This window comes from Salvia splendens, chromosome 6 (assembly GCF_004379255.2).
Source record: "Salvia splendens isolate huo1 chromosome 6, SspV2, whole genome shotgun sequence".
Taxonomy (NCBI): domain Eukaryota; kingdom Viridiplantae; phylum Streptophyta; class Magnoliopsida; order Lamiales; family Lamiaceae; genus Salvia; species Salvia splendens.
The window spans coordinates 28,594,683-28,610,611 of NC_056037.1; the positions used below are offsets into that span (position 1 = coordinate 28,594,683).

The 15,929-nt window shown below is 37.7% G+C and overlaps 1 protein-coding gene and 1 pseudogene across 2 annotated transcripts; one reads left to right on the forward strand and one right to left on the reverse strand.

Annotated features, from left to right (window-relative positions):
• The first annotated feature begins 2,349 nt into the window (after nucleotides 1-2,349).
• Nucleotides 2,350-4,635, forward strand: LOC121806799 (baculoviral IAP repeat-containing protein 8-like). 2 transcript variants are annotated; one of them, XM_042206952.1, is made up of 5 exons: nucleotides 2,350-2,538; nucleotides 2,627-2,699; nucleotides 2,950-3,007; nucleotides 3,655-3,952; nucleotides 4,230-4,635. In XM_042206952.1, exons 2-5 carry the CDS (start codon nucleotides 2,685-2,687, stop codon nucleotides 4,306-4,308), a joined length of 450 nt encoding a protein of 149 aa, XP_042062886.1. In that variant the 5' UTR covers nucleotides 2,350-2,538; nucleotides 2,627-2,684; the 3' UTR covers nucleotides 4,309-4,635. The 2 variants fall into 2 exon arrangements, with proteins under 2 accessions (XP_042062886.1, XP_042062887.1); XM_042206953.1 differs by having other exon boundaries at nucleotides 2,351-2,699; nucleotides 3,658-3,952.
• A 2,517-nt stretch (nucleotides 4,636-7,152) lies between these two features.
• Nucleotides 7,153-9,479, reverse strand: LOC121809769 (annotated as a pseudogene).
• Between the last annotated feature and the right edge of the window lie 6,450 nt (nucleotides 9,480-15,929).

Sequence of the window (15,929 nt, forward strand, 5' to 3'; positions counted from 1 at the left end):
TATAACCATGTATTTACTTCACTGATGTTAACAAAATACATCACTATAGCAAAAAATTAAAGAAACCTCACTCTAACCCTGTAATACATCACTATAACCATGTATTTACTTTACTGATGTTAATAAAATACATCACTATAACAAAAAATTAAAGAAACATCACTCTAACCCTGGAACACATCACTATAACCATGTATTTACTTCACTGATGTTAATAAAATACATCACTATAACAAAAAATCAAAGAAACATCACTCTAACCATGGAACACATCACTATAACCATGTTTTTACTTCACTGATGTTAACAAAATACATCACTATAACAAAATACATATCTATCTCTCTCTACCTACATCTGTTTTGCACCAAAAAGAATTCGATCGATCGAATCTATCCACCCACCGCTTTCCACCACCATTCAATCCCATTACCTTTTCCAATTAAAATTCTATACGAGTTTCCATTAATGTTTTCAATTAAAACCTCTTCTCTCCAAATATGTTCAGCTCAGACGCCATTTCCAGAGACTTCATCCACTCCAATCCCTCTCACACCACCAATTTCAAGCATGACGCCAATTTCTTCACCAATCATGATCAACATCAACACCAGTAGCAGCAGAGCTCCGGATTAGCTCGATACCGGTCGGCGCCGAGCTCCTTCCTTGCGGCGCTTCTCCATTCCAACACGATAATAACAGCAGCAGCGGCGATGAATCGGACGCTTTCTTCTCCGCGCTCATGGAAGCGCCGCCGCGCGATCTCAACCCCAAGAGTAGTATGAAGTGGGAAGATGAGGGAATTTGCAGAAGAGATCGAACATAACTTTCAAATGAGATAAAAATTTGCGTAGCCTAATTTTTCTGTGCAATGACCATTATACCCTGTGCAATGACCATTATACCCTGTGCAATGACCATTATACCCCCGCCTTGTTATTGTGAAGTAAATTTGTAATAGATGTAACTAATTTCTCCTTTACATTTGAAAATCACATGTATTAATACTAGCCCTTGATTTTCTTGATCTTGTGGCTGTGATTTGTTCTCTAGTTATATGCTTAATGGGCACTTGCCCTATATCACTACTCTATATATACATCTATAAATGCAAAACTATATCCTTAATAAAAGACTATGGTATGTTTAAACGCAGGTTTACACGGAATATGTGAGTGCATTAATTTTTCTAAAGAGAATTTCTGTACCGTTCTATAAAAATTAAATTGTTCTTTTTATCTTATATATTTGGTTTTATTTCGTTAATTTCCCACTCAATTAGCCAGCTTCATAGATGAACCATTTGGATTTTGGAGACTAATTAATATTCAATGAGAAATTGTTAGATCGCGTGAACAATAGTATTCACCAATTACGCCACATCATATCCAATCAAAGTAAAATCAAATATTGAAAAAAAAAATGTTATGATTGCTTCACTCTCAGAATTAATGAATTTCTTTTAGTTACTTGTAAAATGTCCTGAGTCGCAATAAAAATAATTTTAATTGCATCTCAATTCTCAATCAATTGCATCATTCTTCAATCAATTAACAAGGGGAGTACAACCCAGATTATGATTATGGGTTTCAAATTCTTCTATCAAATTGAGTTAGTTTTACATTGGATAAATATCTAAATTTCATCTATAAAACATCTAAAACAATAGAATAATCTAATTTTCTACCTACCAATAATGGTAAAATTTGATTTTAACTGAAATGGTTCAAAGATTAAACTGAATTTACAATAATATCTTACAATATTTATTACTCCATGTCCCGCAATAGGAGTCTTATTTAGTTATGACACGGGTTTTAAGAAATGTAAAAAAAGTGGGTTAAATAAGTTAGTGGAATATGAATCTTACTTATATGTATTAGTCTTATAATAAAATCTGAGTTGAATAAGTTGGTAGAATGTAGGGCCTACTTACCATTTATGGTAAAAGTGAAATATAACTCTTATTGTGGAACGGATCAAAATAATAAAACATGAATCTTATTATGGAATGGAGGGAGTAACATTGATCTCGTATGTATCCAAAATTGTTAAACCATTATTCCAATATACCCAAATATATGATTAAAATCAATAGAAAGATTGTAAGCAAAGCAAAATGAGTAGTGCAAACTACAAAGTATTCCCATCATTTTAGGGGGGACACATACATAATGATAATACACGTATATGTGATGTAATCTCAAAGATAAAAATCAAATTATTTCCCAAATTTTAAGAAAATAATAATCCTACACTAATTACTATACAACTCATTTTTGTAGAACTATTCATTTCTCCCTCAATTTCAATATTGAAATCGTACGAATCTTGACTTTTCGTACCAAAATATGACTTTCATTTTGAAATCTTCTTTTTAATATATTTCGAAACTGTCGTCAGCTTATTAAATAGAAGTAGGAGTATTTAATTAGACAGAAGACTTTGAGTTCGACCAACTCTATAACCATTTAAAATTGGTCACATCTTCCACAAAGTAACTGATCATTCATCATTTTGAGCCAACATCCAGTTTTCGTGAGCCATCCCTTATTCCTAATTTCCAAAATTCCAAAACCATGAAATTCTTAAACATTTAAGTCTTAATTTCATCAAGAAACTGCAGGCTTATTTTGGAATCACATTTTCTTGATTCAAGAGGAGAAGAAGAAGAGAGAAGAGGCATGATCCATCTCAAGGTAAACACCACTCTTTGTATCTGACTTTTCACTTTTTTGTTTAGTTTTATGCTTTCTTGATTCAAGTATACATGATCCTTCACCATCCAAATAATCCGTGACTATTGACTGACGCGTTTCGTCACTAGTTACCGAGGGATCGACTGTCGCCACTAAATCCGTCACTAATCAATCACATTATTAAAACTGATAATTCATATTTTCTTGCATTTTCAATTCTCTCTATTTTGAATTTCTTCTTGTGTGGCAGGGCGATGGTCGCGATCTGGACTTTCCTATAGAAGTCTTGTTTTACATCGCAATAAGTGGTAAATTTTTATTTAAAAACTCTGCATTGTTACCATGAGATCTTGTATTTTACTTTTTGCAAATTAAATCCAAAGTTGTCATCGTGTACATTAAACAAGCTTGCAACTGATAAAGTTAATGCGTGATTATTACTTCTACCTTTGCTCATTAAATGTTGCTTGCAATAAGGTCTTCCTAGAAATAAAGTTTATTATTAATGAATATGTCCAACTCCTTTCCTAAACGCTATCATATAAGTACTATTATTGATGTTACACTTGATAGGGACGTCACGTTGAGTCTAGTTGCGTTGATATGTCGTTTTAGAATGTTGATAATATAAAATAAAAAAAAATGTCGTATATCAAATGAGGGGAGGGAGAAAGTGGCTTATCTAAAAAATAATATTAGTAAAAATTAATAAATTTGTTGTGAGTAGAGAAAGTGATGAGGATTGAGGTATATGGGATAATATATATTGATATATTGAGAGTGATCATAAATTAAGGGGTAGTGTCTATAAATGAAAATGAATTAATTATTGTGGATGCATTCAGATAAACGAACAAAGAATAATGTTTAGAGATAGTTTGATTTACTACTTAAATTGTAATGATCCATTGTGACAGATCATTTATTTATTTATTTTGTGGTGATGAAATTTTAGTAGTATTCTTGATGGTGATTGCGTTGATGATGAAACTCTTGTGGGATACCGGCGACGATGGTGGAGGAGCGAGGGTTGGTGAGACGAGTGGTTTATCGCCTTCAAAGGTGGAAGCGTGGTTCATATCTTCGTATGGGACAAATGAGGACGACATTGAGTCGAACGGTGATAAGAGCAGAACTTCATCATCGGACGATTTATACGATGGAAAGATATGTGTGATATGTTATGACGACCAAAGAAGCTGCTTGTTTGTACCTTGTGGACATTCTATTACATGTTACACTTGCGCTAAAAGGTAATTTATGCAAATATCCTTTCTTTTTTCTTTTTTTTAAATAAATAATTGCAACACCAAATTTAAAAATTATGTCATCATGAACTCAAATTTGAAACTCTGGACTACATGAATGTATATCATCAAATTTAGCAGAGATTAGATTATTGAAATAAGGTCTTTATATTTGAAATGATGGACCCTTTCTGGAATGTACTTACCTATTGGGATAATATTTTATATGTTTCCAAATATCAATATGTGGCATTATTTTGATTCTAATTTTGTATTTTTGTAGGCTTATAATTGAAGAAATGAAGAGTTGTCCCATGTGCCGGACAGATATTGACAAAGTACGAAAGTTGCATATTTTATAAAAACAACTTTCTTCATTTTCCTAGCAAGTTTTGTACATAGAGTTCATTTCTAGTAAAAGATGGATACATACACATCTATTGCGTGAGATTTTATTGACACGTATGTGTTTAAGATGGTCCCCTAAATTGTCTTTTTCCATGAAGAAATCATTTCTTCTTGTTTCACTTGAAATTTAATTTAGTACTATAATCAAATGAAGATAGAGTGACTAGTGTATTAAAAAATATATCCACAACTTGTTTGCCATGTTTATTTTTTGTTGGTAAATATATTTAAATTTAAAGATCGTCTCATTGAAGACTCAATCTGAGACTTTTTACCTTAAACATTAACATCTCTACTGTTTGGTCAACTCATACACACATTGTTCGCCATAACCTTCTTTGTAACCTAATTTAATGTTTTCACTCTTGTCTATGTTTTGATTTTTAACCAACTATAAAGAAAATATAAATGTAAAAAAATATCTTCGGTAAAGAGAATTTATCTGTTTAAAGCCTAATTATTTTCCTCTATTTAAAATTTTCTTGAGGATATAATAACATAATATCAATGTAAAACGCAACATATTCTCATAGCATCATTAACGCATGGGGCGGGGCCGCAGTCGGGTCCTGGCCCGCGTCACACAACGATGGAGGGGAGGATTTTTCGGCCTGGGCCGGTCCCGGGGTCAGGCCCGACTCAGGGTTATGCGCATCGGGACGTGCCGCAACGGGGTCCGGCCCAGCGTTAATTGGTGTTCGGGCCGGCCTGCCCTGGCCACAATTTCAAATTTTTTGATTTTTTTTATAAAATCGAAAATTTATCTATAAAATACCACTCCATCCATTTTCATATCTATTTAACTTCATTTCTCTCCCTAAAATTCAAAAAAATGCATCCTCGTCAAAGACCAATCGACGCTCAAATGGCCCGAATGTTAGAGGCGGCAATACCGGCAATCCAAGAAGAAATCAACAAAGAAGTGGAACACTACCAAGCTGCTATTCAAGCTTGGAACGAATAACAAGTCTAGGTACCACGTACTCGGATATATATTCACCGAGACCGTGAACAAGCTGGTTTGCGGCTTTTCACATATTATTTCTCTAGAGATCTGCGATGGAGTGATCAGATGTTCCGTCGCCGGTTCCGGATGCGGAGGCCTTTGTTCCTGCGCATTGTCAACGCAGTTGTAGCTTGTGACTCGTATTTCTGCCAAACCACCGATGCTGTGGGCCGGCAAAGTATATCGACTTTGCAGAAATGCACATCTGCCATACGTCAACTCGCTTACGGAACTATAGCAGATATGTTCGATGAGTATCTCCATGTAAGCGAGCATACTGTACGGGATTGCCTAGCTAAATTCTGTCGGGCAGTCATCGAAGCATTCAAGGATACATACTTGAGAAAGCCAACGACCGACGACGTTAGTAAGTTGGTGAACATGCACGAGCGGACCCATGGCTTCCCGGGGATGCTTGGCAGCATCGACTGTATGCACTGGCAGTGGAAGAATTTTCCAACGGCTTGGAGAGGACAATACACTAGAGGGCACAAGGGCACACATCCCACGATTGTGTTGGAGGCCGTTGCCGACCAACGATTGTGGATCTGGCATGCCTACTTTGGTGTCGCGAGGTCGAACAACGACCTCAATGTGTTGAACGAGTTTCCAATGTTCAACGACTTGTGTACCGGGCGAGCGCCGAACGTAGAGTTCACGGCCAACCACCGTTAGTATAGTATGGGGTACTATCTGGCAGACGGGATCTACCCTCGATGGCCCGTGTTCGTGAAGACTATCACATGTCCGACAACGGATCGGAGGGCATTGTTTGCCGAAAGGCAAAAGGCGGCTCGGAAAGATGGGGAGCATGCATTCGAAGTCCTCCAAGCACGGTGGGCTATTGTGAAGGGAACGGCCCGTGGTTGGCAGCGTCCACTAATGGCCGACATCATGTATGCATGTATCATAATGCATAACATGATCGTTGCAGACGAGGAAGAAAATGTAACTTTGTGGAGCGACGATCCGCTCTCCAGCACCGGGAGTAACTACACTGTCACCGCCCCGCCCGTGCAGGGCGTTCCTCCCGACATCCGCAATGTCATGGTCCGTTCAGCTGCGATGCGCCAAGACGAACTACACACTCACCTCCAAGTCGATCTAATTGAAGCATGGGCGTATCTACATACAAGAAGAGAGGGGCAATTGCCCCACCTCACATTTTCATATTCATATATATATAGTGTATTTTACAATTTAATTTTTTCAATTTCTTCTTAAATGCCCCTCCTCAAATTCTTAAAATTCTCTCATATGTAAACTTGCCCCTCTCCCTACAAATTACTAGCTCCGCCCCTGAATTGAAGAGATTTGGACACGCACCAACGTTTTCCAGCGTTAGCGTTATGTTTTAATTTTTTTTTGTATTTTTAAATTTCTATGTTGTAATTTTCAATTTCCGAATGAAGAACAACTTTTCTATGTTTTAAACTTTCGGTGTTTTTTATTTTACGCATAAAATAGATTGTAAATTGTGAATAGTGCAATTTAATAGTTGTGGTCAGGGATGGGGCCAGCAGGGTTAGAGCAGTTGTGGCCTGAGACTCAAATTTAGGAGAATGATGATGTGGAAGGGGACTTGGGGCCTGAAATGGGGATAGGGTTAGAGGATGCTCTCATAACATCTACCAAATTTGATTGTGATTCATCTTAACGGTACAAAAGCATTAGATTGTTTCTGAATTAATCTAAGTATGGGTGATATACACACAAAATCTACGCAATCACCAAAAAATAAGCTAGTCACTTGACATGTCACGGTTGCTCAAGTAACAAGGAGACTTGATAATTTGATATCTAATCTCAGTATCCACACAATCACTTGAATTTCTTATCTCAACTGTCTCACACATACAAACAAAAGCTTTACAAGTTGCTCCATCCATTCCATAGTAATATAGTCATTTCTCTTTTTAGTAAAAGTAACACATTTCTCCATACCTACTTTACTCTTTATCCTCTCTTCATCTGTCTACCTTTTTTATTTTCTACTTTATTCTCCCTTTACTTAACTCACCTAACACAATTTTCTTAATCTCCGTGCCGAAAAGAAACGCCTCCATTACTATGGAACGGAGAGAGTATAATTCAAACATATTGGTCCAGCATCTCATCAACTGTGGCATACTTAACATCTGGATATAGCTCCGATGCCTCGACTCCAAACGACGGCTCAATCACAAAGTTGGTCTGATCTCCCTTTACAAAAACAGAGTGCATTATGCCTAGTCTCACATTTAAAGGGGATGAGGCTTCTGCAAAAAAAACATAAATTCACAATTCAGGACATTCAAAAGATCTAGACTAGATTAAGAAGCAAAGCCTATATTCTCACCTTGGATGTCTTTAAGCACTTGCTCCTCCGGAACATACACCCGTTTGAGTTTTTTGCCTATCTTGTTCTCCCACAACGTCGTTAGGTCATTCATGGAAATAGTATTGGCAACTGGTCTAATGTAGAGGATCTTATTTAATGTTCTTGGATCATCCACAGCTTTGATGGTGTAAGTGGCTATGTCTTCTTCCTTATTATATACAGCTGCAACAAGAAAAGGGAACATAGGAGTGTGATAATCAGGGTTCAAGACTACGCCATCACCCATTTCGTTTTAGACTTTTAGAGTTCGAGAAATGAACAACAAATCTTGACAGACCAAGAACTAAGACATCACCCACTTCATTAAAGGGAGCAATTAGGTGATCATATATCACTATCATGCACTTTTTCTATGGTGATTGAAATTCCCTAATACTCCCTACCTCTCAGGAAGGATGAATCCCCCCATCCACCCCCTCCTCTGGCCATCTTCTAATCGAAATATTTGACTATGCACGGATTTAAGTATTTGAAGGGATAAAATGATCCAACAACGATGATTAAAAAAGGCTTCACTTGTAAGTACCTTTCATGTTCCCATCTCCTAAGATGACAACTTTGTCTCTTGGAGGATTTGTGGCATCCAACTGAGCCAGTGTTCTAATAAACACACCAGCGAAGAAGTTGCACGAGACGTAGGTATAAGGAACCCTGCTGCCTCCACAACACGACGGAACTGAGCTTTGTGTTGGAACACTGATGTTGCAGGCTCAACAGAGTGGACGCGGTCAACATCATTTCCAAATTCCGATGGAAAGAATCTCTGGATTGCCATCAAACACCACGAAAAATCATGCACGAATTTGTCGTAAAAGACCGAATCCGATCAAACACCAATAAAACTATCATTCTACACAAGAGGAAAGGAGGCTAATTGTGCATTATGATTGGCATTAGTCAATAACAGAACCGAATGTGAATTCCTCATAAAATTCAATTCAGAAATTTAAATAAAGCAATCTTCATTCTGCAGATTTGTTATGCAGATCTAAGGTACCTTAACATTACCAGCCTCTTTAATAGCAGCTAGAATCCGATCCTGATCATTCAACTGAGCGTATCCAACGGCTGAGATCACCACATCAACTTGTTTAATTGCTCTCACTAAGCTCTCGTGTTCATACATATCTCCCTACACCATTTTCAGTTAACCAAAAATTGAATTCAAATGTCAATAATTATGAATGTATAGAAACTGAATGCAAACTAAAACTGAAATTAAAAGTGAAAAACGTGAGAATCGAGCTCACGTGTATGAAATTGACGCCGGAATCTCTGAAGCTTTGGATTAGTTCAGACTTTTGGCGCTTAGAAAGAGTGGAGTCTCTGATTAAGGCGAAAGTAGGATGAGCGGCAGCGACGGAGGCTTGGACGATGAATTTTCCGATGTATCCAGTGCCGCCGATGATGAGAATCTTACTCTTTCCGGTCATTTTGAAGGATTCGATGGCGACAGACGGTTGGGGAGAAGAATATTTGTTGGGTTGTAAAGTGATTAGACGATTTCTCTTTTCTGCAATACTGGTAATTAATACTAATAGCAAAAAGATTGATTACATCTGCATTTAAACAATCCTCAGTCGAATTGTAATTCAAATTCTCTCACATTAAATCATACAATTATAGTACAACAAATTAGGCTACAATTTGAAGATTAAAGTGGAATCTCACCTTAATGTTTTGATAGAATTAGGATTAGGAACTTTAACCTTGATGGAGGGTGAAAGGAGTGTGTGACGGTGGAGGGGATAATTACACCGTACATACAAAATGTTTCATCAATGTTTTAATTTTATATAAAGAGTTTTAAGTTAGCATATATCATACAAAAAGTTTGATTAGTGCTTCAAAATTAGTACATTCCGTCAAATATCACTAACACCGTTACTTTTTTCTTGTTTTTCATGTCTAAAATCACGCCCTGCAAAATGTAAACTAAAAAATGTCTAATACAGAGAGAGAAAAAAAAGAGGAAATGTAAACTCCCTGCAAAATGTAAACTAGAAAATGTATAATAGAGAGAGAGAAAAAGAGGAAATGTAAACTAGAGTTGGAGAACGATTACGACACTATTCGCATAAAGTTTTAGTCTCTATTAGGCATTAGCATGATTTTGGAATCCTTGAATAGTTTATCCCGTGTTAGACTAACCTTAGCACTGTATCTACTACCACAAAATATCATCATAATCATTCATTCAGAGATCTAGAACGACCACAACTTCAAGAAGATAGATGCCATTGATTCACAAGATATATTGAGGAAATCCTTTTGTCTCCTTCTTCCATCTGAGGGTAATTACATTGCTATTGTTTTAGGTTTGTCTGCAATGCTTGCTCCTTTTCCTTTTTTTAAGAGCTTGGCTGTTGCATAAACTTCTTCAAATGTCTGCAGACTTTCTTTAAAATGCTTCGTCTAGAAATAAGTGAAAAACTCAGAATTATAACACACTGAATATGATGAAAAACAAGAAAAAAGTAATAGTGTTAGTGATATTTGACGGAATGTACTAATTTGAAATACAAATCAAACATTTTGTATGATATATGTTAACTTAAAACTTTTTGTACTAAATTGAAACATTGATGAAACATTTTGTATGCATTGTGTAATTACCCCACGGTGGAGCAGTGACGGCAGTTGAATATCGGAAAAAGGCGGTTTCACGGTGGAAAAGAGACCGGCCCGACAAGGATCAAGAATGCTCTCACTAAATAAATTGATGGGCTTCTTTAATTAAGGCCCAAATATATTCCTATTTTCTCTATTAAGTCCCACATATGTCGCACTGATCAATTTAAGTATTTAGTGTTCCCTAAAATTCAAACAGTGACACACACATATTTACAATTGCACGATATTATTATCAACCTAATTACTCCTTCCATCCTACAATAATACGCCCTCCTTTTTTAGAAGGATATGCATTTTCTAAATTTAAAAACTCTATTATCTGTAACGAGTTGAGACTCATTCTCCGCTAATAATACTTTAATTACTTATTTTTCTACTTCTATTTTAATTTACCAATTACACATTAAAACTCGTGCTTAACCAAAAGTGCATTTTTTATGGGATTGGGGAGTATCTCAAAATAGTTGTGTTATTTCTTTTTTTTTAATAAAAACTTATCATCTCTCATATTTTACCCTCTCTTCATCCCTCTTACTTTATTCTCTTTCCTAATTTAGCCTCTTCACTTTAACATATCAATTTCTTAAATTTTGTGTCCAAAAGAAATGTCCAACTATCTTGGGACGGAGTTCATATTTCTCCATCTAAATTATTATTAATAATTTAAACGCCACATCAGATAATTAGTGTGTTGAAGCTGAGATCTTATGCAACATACATGCAAACGAGCTGGAGCGAAAGGAAATCAGAAATGAAGAAGACCGTTGGAAAAGTAGCCGTTGGTGTCGGTTGGAAGTTAGTTGTGACAGCTGGCGGTTGGTTAGGATTTAGTTATGAGCTTAGATATTTTACTTAGCTCATTTGGTGAGCAAGCTTAGATAGTATAAATAGCTTTCTTTTCAGCTGATTGTATTTTCGAGTTTGATACAACAATCAATAAGAAATCAAGTTTCCGTTTTGTTATCTCTTCTCTCTCAGTTTGTGTAGTTTTAGTTCTTTGAGTGTTTTTGTTATAATGAGTGTTTTTTGAGTTTCTACATGGTATCAGAAGTAAACACCGTGTTTCCGCTCCAATCTCTACTTTAATCTTCATCATTCACGATGAACAATCGTGGCAATCGTGGTAATCGCGGAGGAGATGTAATCGTACCTGCCGATGATCATAGCAGCCCTTACTATCTTCATCCTAGTGATAGTCCTGGTCTTCAGCTTGTTCCTCACGTTCTCATTGGATCCAATTACATCAATTGGAGCAGATCAATCACCACTGCTCTCATTGCGAAGAACAAGCTGCAGTTTGTCGATGGTTCTCTGATTCGACCAAATGATGATGATCTCCTCTATTCCGCTTGGATTCGTTGCAATAGTATGGTGGTATCGTGGTTACGCAACTCTGTTTCTCCTCAAATCTGCTCCAGCGTCATGTATCTGGACAATGCTTATGAGGTTTGGTCTGATCTTCATGAACGTTTTTCTCAAGCTGATTCAGCTAGATCTTATCAATTAAAGCAAAAACTTATGGCTCTTGTGCAAGGAAATTCTGATGTTAGCACATATTTTACAAATCTTCGAATTGTGTGGGATGAATTCAAGCATACACAACCTGCTGCTTGGTGCACTTGTGGTAATTGTAGGTGCAACAGTGCATTGCGTTGGCATACACACCAGGAAGATGAATGCACAATTCAATTCCTTATTGGTTTGAATTCCTCATACTCTCAGATCAGATCCACTATTCTATCTACCGTGCCTTTACCTTCTCTATCCAAAGCGTTTGCTCTTGTTGCTCAAGAAGAGAGACAACGAACTATCGATAGTACTATGATGAACTCTTCCCCAGTTTCATCCAGTGAACAGCCGTTTAGCATCCATGCAGCCTCTTCAAATTTTGGCCGTGGAAGATTGCTATGTTCTCATTGTGGTCGAAATAATCACACTGTTGATAGATGTTTTTCTCTACATGGATTTCCTCAAGGTTATGGCCGAGGAAGAGGAAAACCTCCTTACAGAGACTTCTCTACTCCTAAGGTCAATTATGTTGAAGAATCACCTACTGAGGATGGTGACAAAACTGTCACCAGTTCGCTGCCCTCTTCAACCACTTCTCCATCTACAGATCAACTTCAGCAGCTCATTTCTCTACTGCAATCTCAGTTTGCTGCCATTTCTACATCAACTACTCCACAGCTTTCAAGCTCCTCCGCTACTCAATCCAGTCCTCAGCCTTTCATATCTCCTCAGTCTACTCCTTTTACTGGTACCACTCTTTTCTCCCCCTTTGTTGCTGCTTCTTCATTATCTTCTTCTCTGTGGTTACTTGACACTGGTGCCACACATCATGTTTGTTGTGATATTACCTTTTTCTCTCAATCATCTCCTGTTTATGATGCCTTTGTGAATCTACCAAATGGTGAGAAAGCAAATGTTACTCACATGGGCACAATACACTTAACACCAACAATTACTCTTCAATCTGTTTTGTGTGTTCCTTCATTCTCTTTCAACCTTGTCTCCATCAGTTCTCTCACTTCATCTATGTCTTGTTGTGTTTCTTTTACACATGACTCCATCCTCATTCAGGGAGCTTCTCCGGGGATTGTGATTGGGAAGGGTAGCCGTCTTGGTAACCTCTACTCCCTCGATATATCCACTGCAAATTTAGCACATTCAGATTCTAGCTCTTGTGTAAATTCTGTTGTTGCCTTAGATATTTGGCACAAGAGACTTGGTCATTTGGCTTTCAATAAACTCAAATCTATGAATGATGTTATCTCATTTTCAAAATCTACTCATTCGATTTGTGAAGTCTGCCCTTTAGCCAAACAACATCATCTTCCTTTCCATGAATCTGATTCTGTTGCTGCTCATATTTTTGATCTCATACATTGTGACATCTGGGGGCCTTTTACCCCTTGCACCACACATGGCTATGCCTATTTTTTGACTATTGTTGATGATAAATCTAGGTTTGTGTGGACTTTTCTTATGCAACACAAATCCGATGTCAAAACTATCCTAACTCAGTTTTTCCACACTGTCTCCACTCAGTTCTCTAAGAAGATCAAAACTATAAGATCTGATAATGGACCTGAATTCCATCTACCATCTCTATATACTTCTTTTGGCACTCTAGTTCAACACTCTTGTGTTGAAACCCCTCAGCAAAATGCTAGGGTAGAAAGAAAACACCAGCATTTACTCAATGTGGCTCGAAGTCTCCTTTTTCAGTCACATTTGCCTATCACATTCTGGGGAGACAGTGTGCTTGCTGCCTCATACATTATAAACAGAATCCCTTCTTCTGTCCTCCCAAACAATGCCACTCCTTTCCATATTCTATTCAATAAACCACCCTCTTATTCTCACATGAAAGTCTTTGGTTGCCTATGTTTTGCTTCAACCTTACAGAGAGATAGAAACAAGTTCTCTCCAAGGGCTTCTAGATGTGTCTTTTTGGGATACCCCTCGGGATATAAAGGATATAGAGTTCTTAATCTTGACTCTATGCAAGAACTCATAACAAGAAATGTGGTTTTCCATGAGGATTCTTTTCCTTACTCCCATCTGCATCCTTCCTTTTTCCCATCCTCTTCACCACAGTCTTCAGCCTCACATGATATTTCTGTCGCACCTCCTACAGATCCATCTATTCCAAATCTTTCTGCCTCACCTACAGCTCCATCTACCTTATCTCCTGATACTGATACCTCTCACACTATCCCACAGAATGCTACTACCAGAACTGGTAGAGTCACAAAACCTCCCTCACACTTGACTGATTATGTTTGTAATTCAGTTTCCTCTTCAACTCCATACCCCATATCCTCTTATTTTTCTCTATCCAAACTCTCTCCACAACACCTCAAATACATAATACTCATGACTGCGGTTTTTGAGCCCAAGTCATACACCCAAGCTTCATCTTCTCTGGATTGGCAGCAAGCTATGCAGGAGGAATTGGCTGCTCTGGAGAAGACAAAGACTTGGACTATTATGCCTCTACCTGCAGGGAAATTTCCCATCGATTGCAAATGGGTCTACAAGGTAAAATTTAAAGCTGATGCCTCAGTTGAAAGACTCAAAGCTCGTTTGGTTGCAAAGGGTTTTACACAGCTCGAAGGCATTGATTTTCTTGACACTTTTTCCCCGGTTGCCAAGCTAACTACTGTGAAACTCTTATTAGCCATTGCTGCTATTAAAGGCTGGACTCTCTCACATTTAGACATCAATAATGCCTTTCTCTATGGTGATTTGGAAGAAGAGATTTATATGAACTTACCACCTGGGCTCATTGTTGAGGGGGGGTGCTCTACTGGTCCTAAGCTTGTATGCAAGCTGAATAAATCTCTATATGGCTTAAAACAAGCCTCACGACAGTGGTATCTCAAGCTCTCTGAAGTTCTCGCAAAATTTGGACTCCAACAATCAGCCTCGGATCACTCTTTCTTCTTTAAGAAAGATAAATCAACATTCTTTGGTGTTGTAGTGTATGTTGATGATATGATGGTTGCTACTAACACACCGGATATGATAGAAGAGTTCAAGAATTTCCTTACTCAGTTCTTCAAATTTAAGGACTTAGGAGTTCCAAAATACTTCCTAGGCCTTGAGATAGCAAGAAACAAGGAAGGCATTCAGATTTCTCAAAGGAAGTATGCTATGGATCTAATTAGAGATGCTGGTTTATTAGGCTGTAAGCCATCATCAGTTCCTATGGACCCCACGAATAATCTGAAACAAGACACTGATCATCCTATGCAAGATCCATCAAAGTATAGAAGACAAATAGGGAGGCTCCTTTACTTGTGCATAACAAGGCCCGACATAACATTCGCGGTTCACAAATTGAGTCAATATGTGTCAAAGCCCTGTGAAGAACATTGGGAAGCCACTGAAAAGATACTTAAGTACTTGAAAGGAACGCCGGGGCATGGTTTATTTTATTCAAGTGACAATAATCCCACACTTAGCATCTTTTCAGATGCGGATTGGGCAGCATGCCTTGATACTAGAAGATCTATGACAGGATATTGCCTATTCCTTGGTTCATCGTTGATTTCTTGGAAGGCAAAGAAGCAGCATACGGTTTCAAGGTCATCAGCTGAGGCGGAATACAGGGCCATGGCGCATGCTACTTGCGAGGTAGTATGGGGAAGAGCTCTATTAGAAGATTTTGGTGTTAAAATTGAAAGAGCAGTTCCCCTGTTCTGTGATAATCAAGCGGCAATACACATCAGCTCTAATCCAGTTTTTCACGAGCGTACAAAGCACATCGAGATAGATTGTCACACTGTGAGAGAGAGATATTTGGATGGTATTATCAAGCCTATGCAGATAAAGAATGATCAGCAACTGGCTGACATTTTTACTAAACCTCTAGGTGCTTCAGCCTTTGAAAATATTCTCAGCAAGATGAACTTTCGAAGTCTATATAGTCCATCTTGAGAGGGGGTGTTGAAGCTGAGATCTTATGCAACATACATGCAAACGAGCTGGAGCGAAAGGAAATCAGAAATGAAGAAGACCGTTGGAAAAGTAGCCGTTGGTGTCGGTTG

Excerpts from the sequence above, each read along its gene's own strand:
- LOC121806799 (XM_042206952.1), top strand. Across the intron at positions 3,008-3,654 it reads GTTTTACATCGCAATAAGTG|TAGTATTCTTGATGGTGATT; the intron begins GTAAATTTTTAT and ends ATGAAATTTTAG. Across the intron at positions 3,953-4,229 it reads TGTTACACTTGCGCTAAAAG|GCTTATAATTGAAGAAATGA; the intron begins GTAATTTATGCA and ends GTATTTTTGTAG.